At 39.8% G+C, this 15,936-nt stretch overlaps 1 protein-coding gene across 1 annotated transcript in view; it reads right to left on the bottom strand.

The window, feature by feature from the left end:
• The window catches only part of CSMD1 (CUB and Sushi multiple domains 1), a 2,090,842-nt gene that overhangs the window by 272,074 nt on the left and 1,802,832 nt on the right, over window positions 1-15,936 (bottom strand). The window contains exons 30-31 of the mRNA XM_003271406.4: window positions 11,476-11,670; window positions 2,553-2,669 (exon numbers count right to left, since the gene is read on the bottom strand). Of these exons, the coding sequence (XP_003271454.2) occupies window positions 2,553-2,669; window positions 11,476-11,670 (312 nt within the window). The remainder of the gene's footprint in view (window positions 1-2,552; window positions 2,670-11,475; window positions 11,671-15,936) is intronic.

The following is a 15,936-nucleotide window of genomic DNA, read 5'->3' as shown; positions in this document are numbered from 1 at the left end:
GGAGAGGACTTAATGATTTCTCTACAGATCTTGCTCATACAATCCTAACCCACCCACCACCTCCCCAAGTTCATTATATTTTTATCAGATTGGAGGCCAAAAACTTGGGTCACAGAAGTGAATCAACCATAGATAATTTCTACTCTTTTTCAAGAAATATTTAGCTGACATTCACCTCATACTAGAAACTAAGAAAAAGGGTGGGAAGGCGATGTTAACATGGTCCCAGGACTATCATGCTCGACCGTGTTTGGTAATGTCCAATAGAAACATGGATTTTGAGTACAAGATGTCAGGAGCCAGAATGTCCAGCTCATCCTGGACATGGCCCCAACGTCTTCCTTGAGGAGCCTCCTTCACCTGGGTTCTAACCCGTCACTCACACTCAGCCCCAGTGAGCAAACTCAATTGCCAAGAGCGAAAAGCTGTTCAGTGCTATCTACACTGCTGCTGGAAATCATGAGAATGTGATGAGAAGAACAAACAAAGGGTTATGGGGCTTCAGCCGCGGGAACCGTCAATGCTTCACGGCGTGGGGATAGCAGTATCACTAGTTCTTCAAGAAGGATTCGTGGAAGAATGGAACATAAGAAATTATATCAGCAAATGGAAGACAAAAAGCAAAATGGTGGAGGGGACAAATGCAGCAAATAGTCAACTTCAGCTAACACTCCGTGGATAAAAAACAAACAGGGAGATTGGAATGCAAAGGCCTGTGGCAAGGATCTCAAAGGCCACCCTGAAAACAAACACTTTGCTCCATAAGTAACAGGAGTGACTAAGAATGTTTATCACGATACTAACCTGCTTAGATTTGCGTTTGAGAAAGAATTCTTGGCTATGCTTTTGGATGAGATAGAGGAAACTGGGTTATCTGAAGACCTGTCTTATTAATAATATCGCTTCCCATTTTCAGCCTGTGTTGACAGACAGGGAGCAACCTCTTCCTACCTGGTAAGGATCACATTACCCCGTAGTATCTGGATTTCACGTCTGCCTCACCCCCCACCATAAGCCTGCCTGGGACATGGGCCAGATTCCTTTCATCTTTGCATCCCTGGACTTACAAATACTGTGAGATTAATTATTTAGTTAATTAGTTTATTTCTCAGGAAAGAGTAAGGAATGGGGGAAGAAAGTAAAGGATGAGACAGAATGCATATTCATTAAAGATTCGCTATAACTATGTTATTCCACACTGAAGCTTTCTGCCAGATAGGACGTGATCGTTTGTGTGATTAAACTTTTCAGATTGGGAAATTATAATCAATATTTAGGATGTGAGTATGACTTTTTTAGATGAAAAATTTTAATTGTGTAATGATGACAATAATATTTTGTATTTAACTAAAATCATAGAATATGGCTGCTAAATTCCATTGTAATAAATATATTTTGTCATGTATCCATGATCAGAAGACTTTTTTGTGATAATCAGGGGAATACTGCTGAGCATTTAGGTAAAAAAATAAATTTATTTCATTCAAATTCAGAATTAAGGCTGAAGTTAAATGAGGGACTTTAAAGAATTTGGTCCAACTTAAAAAGTTGGAATCCAGAACCCATTTTAAGTATTATTGTCCATTTATCATAAAAAAGGGAACAGCAAGGCTTGGGGAGGGTGTGCATTAAATTCGTAAGAGGCCTGGGAATCATAACGCAATAGAAGTTTACAAAAATAATGTGTCCTACACACAAGTTTCTTACCCGTCAAACAACCTTCTTGTCATATGTTAAAAATGCTTTACCTCAAATACGTCTAACATTAGAATTTTTACCTGCTTTATATGCAGAGTGAGTGATTGCTGTCTCAGATATAAATAAAAACCTTGACTATGTAGCATTTTTGATTTTCCTGTTGGAAAGAGGGAAGTAGTCTTCAAAATGATGACAGCTACTATCTGGTTTACTCCAGAAAAGAATCCGATCCCAGATAAATTGTCCTGGCCAAGAGTGAGAGTGAGCATTGCATAAATGAAGTGCAGAGCGACTAGGGAAGGGCCTTCTGGAAATGAAGTCATTTTGGAAAATCAGCTGGAATTGGAAGCAATGTTTAGGAGGGAGATAGAAAGTCAGGGTTCAGCAGGTGAAACAGTCAGGACTCTGCCTGCTTCTCCATCCCTGAGCACTTACAGGGTGACTCAAGGATGCAGTGATTTCCATCATGATCTGGTTATGTGCCGTTCATGCACAGACACGCACACAGTGTTCTGACCCACCCCCTACTTTATGAGAAATCCTCCCTTGCTCATAAAAACAACTAATTGAAAGAACAATGTTTGGGAAACCTAAGAAGAAAGCCAAATTAATTCTCTCTGATTATTCTGGATCATAACCCTAGAGGGGACTGTAAGCATTAATATCACATTGGTAAAAGGATTGTAATGGACGTTGAGTGGGATATATTTGGAAGGCCTGCTACTTAAATGCAACTCATTTGCTTTTATATGAACTATTTCACTAATCTCTAGAATACTTGTTTATCAAATGACAGAAAAATTAACCCTGAAAGGAAATATGACAATGAATTAAAAATAAAAGGACATCCTTACCGAATTCCTTTGGTACCGTGATGTAATAGATGCATACTTCACCAGCTGTGTAATTATGGGGGTAGTTTGGTGATAAAACTACCCCTTCTGATCCCGTGTACTGGCCTCCGCACGGAGCTGAAAATAAAATCAACTGAGAATTAGGCGCTGTGCAATAATAATAGTGCAGGTGATAGGTGAGCCAAAGCTGAAACACAACAAATACCTGAGCACATTTATTGAAAACTTCACAAAATAATAAGTTAAAATCTTGTTTTGTATTGCTATCAAGGTCATAGTAAAACAAAGATTTACCAGGTAAGAAGTAATTCAACTTAGGAGAAAAACCCAATATTATTTTCAAGACGATGTCTCAGATGTATTAAAATAATAAGGGAAACAGCTATAATAATAATAAAATAGGTTCTATAAAGACGAATGATTAAATTATTTTAGAAAGCCTCGCCGGAGCTGCCTGTTCGAAGTCAATCCTCATATTAACTTAAGAGATACAAAGATTATTTCAGTTTTCTATCACTTTTATATTGACATGGGAATAATAGGAAAAACGTTTTGTTTTTTACGGGATTTTGTTTGTTTTAACGTTTCATCTTATAGTTTCAGTAAAAAAGCAACATGTATAATTACTAATGATTTTGGGGTCTCTTCCTATGAGTTCAATTTAAAACTGAAGGAATCCATTATTAGAAAGTTAGGGCTTATAAAATATAGAGAGGTGTGTGTGTGTGTGCGCGCACATGTGTATGTGTGTGGGGGGGTACGGGTGTGGGGGGTATGTCTGTGTGTGTGTGGGGGGGTGTGTGTATGTATATGTGTGTGTGGTATGTCTGTGTATGCGGGGGTATGTCTGTGAGTGTGTGTGTGTGTGTATGTGTGTGGGGGGTATGTCTGTGTGTGTATGTGTGTGGGGGGTATGTCTGTGTGTGTATGTCTGTGTGGGGTACGTCTCTGTGTGTGTATGTATGTGTATGTGCATGGGGGTATGTCTGTGTGTGTGTGTGTATGTGTGGGGGGTATGTCTGTGTGTGTGTGTGTGTGTGTGGGTGTGGGTGTGTGGGGCGTATGTCTGTGTGTGTGTGTGTGTTTGTGTGTGTGTATGTGCGTGGGGGGTATGTCTGTGTGTGTATGTGTTTGAGTGTGGGTGTGTGTGTGTGTGGGGTATGTCTCGGTGTGGGTGTATGTGTGTTTTGGGGGTATGTCTGTGTGTGTATGTGTGTGCAGGGTGGCGATGTCTGTGTGAATGTGTGGGTATGTCTTAATTTTCCCCCAGTTATCTTATCTACCTTGACTTCACTTTTGCTGAGAAAATGAAAAACACTGTACACAGATGTTCAATGCACTTTTTAAAGCATCATGGAATAGACCTCCAGTTAACTCCCAGCCATTTGATATTCAGTGTTTAGATTGCCAGTACTCTATTTCCTCATATTTTTACATAAGAAGGAGTCAAGTCAGCTCCGCTCATCTGTTTAACATAGAGCAATGACCAGCGCGAGAGCCACTCAGGACAGTCTGTTGCACCCTTACCACGCTGGCTGTGGCCTGACTGCACTTCCTATCTTGGATATACCGTCACTGATTTGAATTCAGAATTAGCTTCAGTATTTCAGAAAGGTTATATTTCTACAGCTCATTTCTTCTTGATATGGCAATTTTCTTTCTCTCTCTTTTTTTTTTTTTTTTTGAGATGGGGTCTTGCCCTGTTGCCCAGGCTGGAGTACAATGGCACGATCTCCTCACTGCAACCTCCACCACCCGGGTTCAAACGATTCTCCTGCCTCAGCCTCCCGAGTAGCTGGGATTACAGGTGCACACCAACACACCTGGCTAATTTTTTTCTTTTTTTGTATCTTTAGTATGTTGGTCAGGCTGGTCTCAAACTCCTGACCTTGTGATCTGCCTGCCTCAGCCTCACAAAGTGCTGGGATTACGGGCGTGAGCCACTGTGCTTGGCCACAATGGCAATTTTCAAGGCTCAAAGAATAAAGAAGTTAGAGATAACATGTCTAATCCTTTGAACGTTAATTAGCATTATGTTAAATATTAATTGATGGACAGATCATTTTCCAGGATGAATTAAGCTCCTTAGAATATGGTAATGCTAACGATAAGGCACCTTGTTAATGATTACTCAAGAAATTTCCTGAATCCCTGCATTACAAGCGCTTGAAAAACTTAAGTTGTATTCTAAAAGTCAAAAGAGAACAGCTCAGACATCTGACAGCTTTGATCTGTTCATGATCAGCTAGTAGAGATTTTACTTAACTAAGCTCAGCCTTCAAGCTAGTGTCTTAATTCAAAATCATGTTATCACTCTAAAACACTTCTATTTAGTTTTTTACAATTTTAAATAGAAACATTTTATTTTCACTTTTAGATGGAGGATATTTCTGTAAGCTCAACTTCAAAACTGAAGGTTTCCAATAGAATGCTGGCATCACTCACTCTACCAAGGCAGATCTATCCCTGAGATATTTCTCCCCACCTTAACCATGTGAACTCTAACAGGTTATGACAGAACTATCTTTCCTTTTCCTCAAAAGTTTCAAGTTCAAGTTTTTAAAAAACTAAGCACAAATAAAGAACGAAAATATATTTCATTTGCACTCAGTCACATACAATTCAAACATATCATTTTGCAAATGATCTTTTTTCCATAAAAAAAAATAGTTTTAAATTTTAAACAAGAAGTATAAATAAGAAGTGGAAACATGTCATCACTGGGCCAAAATTTTGATTCCCAAATTATTAGCGATGGTAAAGTAATTCTTATCAAGAACATCTTCTGATCACTCTGTCACCACGTTGGAGTGCAGTGATGTGATCTCAGCTCACTGCAACCTCTGCCTGCCAGGTTCAAGTGATTCTCCTGCCTCAACCTCCCAAGTAGCTGGGACTACAGGTGCACACCACCACACACAGCTAATTTTTGTATTTTTAGTAGAGACAGGGTTTCACTATGTTGGCCAGGATGGTCTCGATCTGTTGACCTCGTGATACACCTACCTCAGCCTCCCAATGTGCTGAGATGACAGGCGTGAGCCACCACTCCTGGCCGTATGTTTTGTGATGGTTAATACTGAATATCATGTTGATTGGATTGAGGGATACAAGGTATTGATCCTGTGTGTGTCTGTGAGGGTCTTGCCAAAGGAGATTAACATTTGAGTCAGTGGGCTGGGGAAGGCAGACCCACCTCAATTTGGATGGGCACCATCTAATAAACTACCAGCATGGCTAGAATATAAGCAGGCAGAAAAATGTGAAGTGAGAGACTGGCCTAGCCTCCAAGCCTACATCTGTCTGCTGTGCTGGATGCTTCCTGCCCCTGAACGTCAAACTCCCAGTTCTTCAGTTTTGGAACTCCGAATGACTCTTCTTGTTCCTCAGACTGCATACAGCATATTGTGGGAATTTGTGATCATGTGAGTTAATGCTTAATAAACTCCCTTTTATATATGTAACTATTCCATTAGTTCTGTCCCTCTAGAGAACGCTGACTAATTCATGCCTCAAAGTATAACTACAAAGAAACACTTTGTGCAAGGATAGAATAAAAGAGCATTGCTTTATGATAATAGAGGACATTTATAAAAAGTCAAAGATGAAATTGAGGAAAATTGACCCAGAACTTTTGTCTTTTACTACCTTGATAAATGGTGCTTGTGCCTGTCTCTTCTTCCTCAGATCAAAAAGCTAAGCACCAGAACTACAATTATATGTTTCATACATGAACAAACATTTGTGTTAGAAAAATATGGATAGAATTTTTATTGATTGATTGATTGATTGATTGATTGATTTTTGAGATGGAGTCTTGCTCCGTTGCCCAGGCTGGAGTGCAGTGGTGTGATCTGGGCTTACTGCAAGCTCCACCTCCCAGGTTCCAGTGATTCTCCTGCCTCAGCCTCCGGAGTAGCTGGGACTACAGGCACCTGCCACCATGCCCGGCTAATCTTTTTGTCATTTTTTAGTAGAGACAGGGTTTCACCATGTTAGCCAGGATGGTCTCAATCTCCTGACCTTGTGATCCCCCCGCCTTGGCCTCCCACAGTGCTGGGATTACAGACGTGAGCCACTGCACTCGGCTATTTAATTCTTAATAATTGTTATGTCTGCATTACTGTGCTAATCTAAGAAACAGGCATGGTGCTTCTCACCTTAGGAGTTATTTTATTTTAATGCAACAACAGAAGAAAAATAAATAAATGTTTGTTATTTGGTAATTAACATATTAAACAGATTATTTCCTAGATGAATAAAGACATACAAAAGCATTCATTGCTAATGGTAACAAGAAGCTTGCTTACCCGTTTGGCTTATTAGAATATATACATCTCATACATAAAAGCAACCACATAGAACCAAACTGAGTAAACAAAACTAGCAAACAGAAGTCATTCTGACCCATGAAAAGGCTTCTACTTTGCTTCAATTTCAGTTACAATTCTACAAAAAACTTCAATAAGCAAAATTTGTAGGTAATAGACGAATAACCAGGAAAAACATTACACCATGAATCTAAAACAAACTGCTCCAAAATGCACCAACTGCATCCCATGATGCAGGAACTAGCAAAAGATTTACAGTAGAGCAAAAGACCCCAAGGTTGACTGTTGATCTGAATAAATCACGGGCGCTGGTTCATGTACAAAATGTGCTGCTCTCCACGAGACATCCAAGATGCACTACAGGAGAAACCATCTCTGCTTTCCAGATTTAGAATATGAAGTTTTATATATAGAATCCTCCATGTGGGGAAATCAGTGTTTCATGTGTCGTGCTCTTTGATGACTGGTAAAATAAATTGTGCCTCACTCCACAGATCTTCAGACATGGAAAGTGAAACAATCTCTAATTAAAAATTTGGTTTTATATATATAACCTATATAGATAGGAATATACACATATAGGGAATATGTATATATGTATATATCCTATATATAGGAATATATGTGACTATATACACATATATAGGTGTGTATATATGTATAATTCCTATATATGTGTGTGTAAATTTATATGTGTATGTATAAATATATAAAGAATACATATAAAGTGTATTTATACTTTATATGATTATACATATATATACACACTTATATATGTATATATACTTTATATATATGTATACTTACATATATTTCTTTATATATTTATATATTTATGTATATTTACATATATAAATATATAAAGTGTATACATATATACTTTTTCTTTAGCCATAGAAAAGGTATTTTTCCTATGGCTAATACTTTAGCCAAGCTTTTTCTATGGCCAAAGTTTTATCACTCCCCACAAATTCAACCGTAATTGAATTTAATATAAATTAAATGCCTTTTGTATTATTAGTTAACAAAAGTACACAATTCATGATCTTTCCTCAATTGTGCTACCTACTTTTATCTCCCTCACACTAGAATCTATATAATTGTTAAAGATATCTGAAGTGGGGGAAAAAATACACCAGGGGATGCAAAAATCATTTTCTGGGATATAAGAAAGAAAATTAGAATTTTTACCCAAAATTATATCTTTTGTTTTCTTGAGATAAGGTCTTGCTCTATTGCCCAGGCTGGAGTGCAGTGATCCAGTCATGGCTCACTGCAGCCTCAACCTTCTGAGCTCAAGTGTTCCTTCCACTACAGCCTCCTGAGTAGCGGGGACCCCATATGTGCACCACCCCACCCAGCTAATTTTAATTTTTTTTTGTAGAGGTGGGGTCTTGCTATGTTGTCCAGAGTAGTCTTGAACTGCAGTCCTCAAGCGATCCTGCTGCCTTAGTCTCTCAAAGTGCTGAGATAACAGGCATGAACAGCTTTGTCTGGTCTCAAATTCCATCTTTTTAAATGTCTGTGTTCATGTAGTAATTATGTGGTGCATAACACAGCTGCTGAGACGGTCAGTACCTGTAATGCGTTGCAGAGATTGAGGTTGCACGCTCAATAATTATATTGATTGGATGTCAAATCAAAAGGGTTTGAGGTCATTGCCCTTTGTTACATCAAAATGGTTTTGGAAACCAGTTACATACAGAATTAAGATCTACTAGTTTTGGGGAGCCTTACACCTGTGGAATTTATCCTCCTAACACTTGTGACCTAGAGACTGTCATTGCTTTCAGCCCTGTGTATCTTGTCTGGAGTGACACAGACGGGAGGAGGTGAGGCGAGATCTGGTCACTCTGCACGGCGCATCTTTCAGGCCTGCCCGCACTGGCCATGCCTCGTCCAGAAGGGAGGATCCTCACGACCTTGGACGGCAGCTCCTGGCCAACCTCAAGAGCACAGGGCAAACAACCAGAACCACTGGCATGCACTGCCCAGGCCGCTCAGGACATGAGGGGCACCCAGGCTGGCAGCAAGACAGGAGGGGGTGGAGGTGTGGCCCCTTCTGGGCCAGGATAGGGAAGGGTGGGTGCTGGGCAGAGACTTCCAGCTCGCTCATGCCCACCTACTCACCAAGAGACACCCACTTCTTAGTTTGGCTCTGTCCTGTTCTGGGCGCTGTGCAGGTACCAGGGAGACCTTGGTCCTGACCTGTAATGCTAGATCAAAGGCTCTCGTTACCTCAAAGCCACTCACTCTGGCTCACTGCCTCCCTCACCCATGAGCATGCTGAGTTCTATTTTAAGCTTCCATATGCTTCTTGTTTTAGTTTTTAATAAACTTAAAAAAGAAGCACTCTATAACTTCCCAATCAGAAAATTCTCCCAAAGCAAGTAACACAATGACTACACTATCAGAATTTTTAATTAAACAGATGACTAGAAATGACTCATGCATAACCTGGCCTATAATCGTGATTTTAAAACACAAAAAATAACTTTCTCCATCTGTCGATCTGTTGCCCAGGCTACAGTGCAGTGGCACCATCTCGGCTCACTGCAACCTTCACCTACCGGGCTCCAGCGATCCTCCTACCTCACCCTCCCAAGAAGCTGGGACTACAGGCACGAGCCACCACACCCAACTAAGTTTTGTATTGTGTTTTTGGTAGAGATGGGGTTTTGTCATGTTGCTCAGGCTGGTCTTAAACACCGGAGCTCAAAGGATCCACTAGGCTTGGCCTCCCTTAGTGCTGGGATTACAGGTGTGAGCCACTACACCTGGCCTGAGTTCTAGCTCTGTGCCAGTCACTACTGCTGGGTCCATACACTTCTTTAACTTAAAAGCTTTCAGGGTCATCAGAAAATGGACTTAGAAATATAGAAATAGCAGAACACGCCAGGGAAAAAGTTTTGTTTTATTTTGTTTTGTTTGTTTGATTTTAGTTTCTTATATATATATATATATATTTTTTTTTTTTTTTTTTTTGAGACAGAGTTTCACTCTTATTGCCCAAGCTGGAGTGCAATGGTGCAATCTCGGCTTCCACAACCTCCACCTCCTGGGTTCAAGTGATTCTCCTGCCTCAGCCTCCCAAGTAGCTGGGATTACAGGTACACACCACCACTCCCAGCTAGTTTTTTGTATTTTTAGTAGAAAGGGGGTTTCTCCATGTTAGCCAGGATGGTCTTGAACTCCTGACCTCAGGTGATCCACCCACGTCAGCCTCCCAAATTGCTGGGATTACAGGTGTCAGCCACCGCGCCCAGCCTCTTATACGGTAATATTTAAAATGTTTATTTAGCCTGAAGGTGCCAGTAGCGTTGTTAGGCCGTCTTAAGGAAAACACGTTTGTTTCATAATTTATCAAACTAAACTGGTCTTCGAGCTCATCTTAAAATAACCCTAGAAATGAATGTCTCTGCAACAAACTGTGAAGTTCTACCTCATTCTTTTTCTTTTTTAAATATATACTTTGAAAATGTAAAGAGTACAAGTCATGGGTCCACAGGCTGAGGAGTGTTTGCCTGTGGAGACCCCCATGAAACCACCACCTAGGTTAAGATATGCCCCGTGGCCAGCAGCCAGGAAGTCTATCCTCCCACTGTCCCCGGTTCACACCCACAGGACAGCTGCTGTCTGACTTTATCACTGTAGGCTAGTTTTGTCTGTCCTTGAAAGCTAATTCAATGATTTTACTAATTTACTTCCTAAGCAATTACAAACTATTGCTGTTTTGGGGGGAAATGACGTATCCATTCAAATATATACATATTAGTTTTTTTCTCTCTCTTTATATACAGATAAATAGATGTAAATATATATATATGTGTGTATATGTATGTATATATGTATATATATAAATATATGTGTGTGTGTATATGTATGTATATGAATATATGTGTGTGTGTATATATATATATATATATATTTGTTTGTTTGTTTGATTATTTGTTTGAGATGGAGTCTTGCTCTGTCACCCAGGCTGGAGTGCACTGGCACGATCTCAGCTCACTGCAACCTCCACCTCCTGGGTTCAAGCGATTCTCCTGCCTCAGCCTACTGAGTAGCTGGGATCACAGGCGCACACCACCATGCCCAGTTAATTTTTGTATTTTTAGTGAAGACAGGGTTTCACCATGTTGGTCAGGCTGGTCTCGAACTCCTGACATAGTGATCCACTCGCCTCAGCCTCTCAAAGTGCTGGGATTACAGGCATGAGCCACCGCGCCCAGCCAGATGTAAGTATTTTATATATGGAGAGACAGAGAGAGAGAGAGAAGGAACTAGAGAAGGCTAATTCGCACCTCTTATAAAGAACAGGTCTAGAACACACAAAAACAGAAGTGAAAAATGTCAAACTGTATGAGTGAAGGAAAAAACATTGCTTCTCCCGGAAACCTATGAGAATGGCTAACACACTAGCTGCATTAAACGATCAACGAATGCCTGATATGCATTCCGCACTAGCTCTCTAAGCAATCCTCACCACTGATGAGAGGAATACATGTTGAAATGTGGAACCATTTCTTCAATGAGATGCTGCATTTGAAAGGAAAGTTGCATTTCTAGAAAATACCCAAGCATGCACTCACCATTGCAGGAGGGCAGCACTTGGTCCCAGGAGGGTTTCCCATCGGCCCCAATCACACAGGTGATGGATGAGGGGTCAACAATCTTGTAGCCAGAGTCACACTGGTAAGTGACGGTGGAGCCAAGCTTGAAGTCTGTTCCAATTCTTGTCCCATTCATTATATTTCCTGGGTCAAAACAAGCTTCCCGTGGTTTCTCTGCAGAAGAAATGAACGTAAACTGCATGAGAGCAGGGATTTTATTCTTGTTTGTGTGCTCGTTTGTTGGGTTGGTTCTTTAATTGTGTTATTTGGGGCCTAGAACAATGCCCTAAATAAGTAAGAAATGCTCAAAGAATATTTATTGATTGGCTATTGACCAAGTGAAGCTATTAATTAAAATAAGAAAATTCCTTTTTAATAAAATTATATTTGCATTTTAAAAACCACATTTTACTACAGAATTGATATAAAATTACCTTCATCTACATAAAAAATACAGTACTACATTTTTATATATTTACCCTTTTTTGGCTGTAGATTTTAGCACTGAATCAAAGAAAAATTGACACTGGAAAAATTGAGGTTCATTTTCTAACTTTTGTACATCAAACATATTAACATAAAATCACTCCACACCTTTCAGAAAAGACGGGAGAATTTGGCTTCTTAAAATGAAACAGTTTAATTCCTGAAAGTTAAGAGCACTTTCTTACATGAATAACAGTAGACAGACCTAGAAGATGAAATGGATGGTTGTTCTCATTCTTTTACTACCGTATTTCTGTTGTCAGTCATAATAGAGTAAACGTCAAATTTAGCAGAAGAAAATACACTGACTGATAGATGATGGTGAAACATTGTGCCCTGGATGTACTAATAGCCAACAGTTCTACCTTAGTTATAATAATTGCTGAAATTTATTAAGGGCTCATTATGTACCAGACACGGAACCAGGAGCATTTCTCTGGTTTAATTCTAATCTGCAGGACACCTCTGCCAGGAAAGGATGATAAGAATGTAAAACTCATGGAAAGTTAAGTCACTTCCACAAATACCCCCTGCAGAGACCTGCCCAATTCTGGGGCCCCTCAATTAGGCATTCACTTTTGGCTGCATTAAGTATTTCTTCTTCCCAAGCAAAAATACAAAACCTTCTTTCTTCAGTCATGTTGCTCTGCAGTCAATTTCAGTGATCTTCTGGTAGCCTTAATATTTTTAATTTTCTGTTTCAATAGACCATCTAAAATATCTCTAAATGAAAAAGTGTACAACCCTCTAGTCTACCACCCTGCTAGAAACAGATATATATAACAGGAGAGGAAAAAGCAAAAACAAAAATGCTAAACTTTGGGAAGCCCTGGAGGAAGAAAAAGAGACCTGATTAACTGTATTTATTCAATATTTTCAATTATATTTTTAATAATCCATGTATCATCATCAACCAAACAGAGATGTCTTTGGTGATAATTGACTTAATCACTGTATACATTTTATAAAGAATCTATTATAATAATGTATTATATTTAATAAACTATATTCTATATAATTTACATACTTTGATTAAATCTATATTAATATACATTATATATATGTTTGTTCATTTAAGAATTTGAGATTAAATGATACATATATATTTTATATGTATTTCTTGTTTTGTGCCTTCGAACCAGCTCTAATTGCTTTATTCAACAGCTGTTTGGATATTTAAAATGGTAGCTGACATGTTGATAATTCTTTGTAACTGCATTAAATCCTGTATAGAACATAGAACATTATTTTAAGCAAATACAGATCAAATAAGTAAACCTGTAGGTACTATGCAAGTTGCTCAATTTTTCTATTATTTAATCATTCAACACAATGTACTGAGCATGTAGTAAGTAGAAGCATTGACCTTGTTTATAGTATTTTCCCCTATTGAAAATAAAAAATTTCCCAGTATACATCTATTAATACATGTCTGTTGCCCTTGTGTCCTTTTTGATCTTTTTTTGTTATAAATCTCTTTTAGTCTAGTTTCCCGTTTGATTAAATATCACCTACACAACTTTCTTCTTTATGCCACTAATTTTGATTTCTGATGGCAGGATTTTTTCCCAATGAACTGCATCTAATCTTTTAGTTCCATTAGTGAGTTGTCACTTCAGGATGTTCGGTGATAAATCACTGGCACTTTTTTTTGCTTACAATTTGCCAGGCTTTCTAACTAGATGACTTCATAACAGGGTGTATTTTGTGTTGTCCTTGTGCATTCCACCTAAGCATACCTTTGAGGTTTCCTGCATCAGAGGCCGGGCGGATTGCCTCAGCCAGGATTTGTGAATTGTTGCACAGCACGACTGCCTGGTGCCCCTTCTATTTCCCATCATGCCTAAGAACTGGATCTGTCACCTGCTTTGCTATCCACACCAGCACTTGCTCTGGGCTGGATGCAATCACATCACTGCACCAGGCTTACGTGCAATCACTGCCCTAGGCTGGATGCAATGGCATCACTGTACCAGGCTTAGATGCAATGACATCACTGGTCCAGGCTGCATAAAATAGCATCACTGCCCTAGGCTGGATGCAATGGCATCACTGCTTGAGGCTGGATGCAATGGCATCATTTCTCTAGGCTAGATGCAATGACATCACTGCCCTAGGCTGCATGCAATGGCATCACTGTGACAGGCTAGATACAATGACATCACTGCCCCAGGCGGGATACAATAGCATCACTGCCCTAGGCTGGATGCAATGGCACCACTGCTCCAGGGCGGAAGTAATGGCATCATTTTTCCAGGCTAGATGCAATGACATCACTGTTGTAGGCTGCACACAATGGCATCACTGCTCAGCCTGCACGCAATGGCATCACTGCTCCAGGCTGGAAGCAATGGCATCATTTCTCCAGGCTAGATGCAATGACATCACTGTCATAGGTGGCATGCAATGGCATCACTGCTCCAGGCTGGATGCAACAGCATCACTGCTATTGGCTGCATACAATGGCATCACTGCTCCAGGCTGGATACAATAGCACCACTGCCCTAGCTTGGATGCAATGACATCACTGCCCTAGGCTGCATGCAACGTCGTCACTGCTCCAGGCTGGATGCAACAGCATCGCTGCTCTTGGCTGGATGCAACGGCATCACTGTTTCATGCTGGATTCAATAGCATCACTGCCCTAGGCTGGATGTAATAACATCACTGCTTCAGGCTGCAGGCAATGGCGTCACCGCTCCAGGCTGCATGCAATGGCATCATTCCTATTCTCTATGCTGTGATTTTTATTTTTCACAGACTCCAGTGGCGAACTTTTAAAACCTCAAGAACGATAGCCTCCAGTTAGATGGCCATACTGGTTATCCAAACAAAAATTAAGGAAGTTCTTTCTTCATGTAACTTGTAAGGCCCTTCATACTTCATTCATTCATTGGCCCATTTATTCACCTGCCTTAGGATGCCGGGGAGGACAGGAGTTGTTGGAGTGGGCAATGATCGGTGTACATTCTCACACTTATATGAGGATTTGTTTTGTTTGTTTACTTGTCTGTGTGATTTTTTTGGGGGGTGGGGGGCTATCATAGAATAAGCATTGTCATGGTAAAATGCATTTTAGTGAATTCTTGTTAAGAAACTACCTTATGATGTGGCAAAGGCTCAAAAGTACTGTTTTCAACTATTCCCAAACATGACGGATCCCATCTCAAAGGCATAGGATACTCCGCTAAATTGTATAATTTTTTAAATTGAACATTTTAGTAAATACCCCTAAGTTTGCAGATTTTGATGTTTGGGAGCAAAGAGACCAATTTTCTACCTAAAACTATATAAACAGGTCTGGTAATGAGGTAAGGGACATAAAATATGTTCTTTTTAAAAAGATTTTTCATACAAATTGAACTCAAAAGTGTAAATAAATATAAATATTTTCATTTTTTAAAGAAAACCCTCATAACTGTGAATTGATATACTGTTAACTCCTCTTCCCTAATTCTTTGTAATACACCTTGTATTTTATTTTGTTCACATGAGAAATAAACTTGAAAAACCATATATTTATTCTGATGGACCCAATAGCAAAATGTTGAGTTGAAGGTGTTTTTTTAGGTCAGTCTGTTTTCCTTGGATGTTAGTGGCAGGGAATGGTTTCTAGCGAATCAAGGGTGAATCACTGATATGAGGATCAAAGAAAAGAGCTCTGAGCAGTGTCAGAAACCTTGCCAAACCAGCCATGGCTGACTGAGGCAGAGAAGGGCACAGAGATGTTGACATGGAAGATGTTGAGATAAAATGAAGTGATTGGCCGGGCGTGGTGGCTCACGCCTGTAATCCCAGCACTTTGGGAGGCTGACGCGGGTGGATCATGAGGTCAGGAGATCGAGACCAGCCTGACCAATATGATGAAACCCTGTCTGTACTAAAAACACAAAAATTAGCCGGGCATGGTGGTGTGCTCCTGTAATCCCAGCTACTCGGCAGGCTGAGACAGGA

This window comes from Nomascus leucogenys, chromosome 4, assembly GCF_006542625.1.
Source record: "Nomascus leucogenys isolate Asia chromosome 4, Asia_NLE_v1, whole genome shotgun sequence".
NCBI classification, from domain to species: domain Eukaryota; kingdom Metazoa; phylum Chordata; class Mammalia; order Primates; family Hylobatidae; genus Nomascus; species Nomascus leucogenys.
The sequence above is the reverse complement of the archived record's forward strand: the minus strand, read 5'-3'. Positions and strand labels throughout refer to the sequence as shown.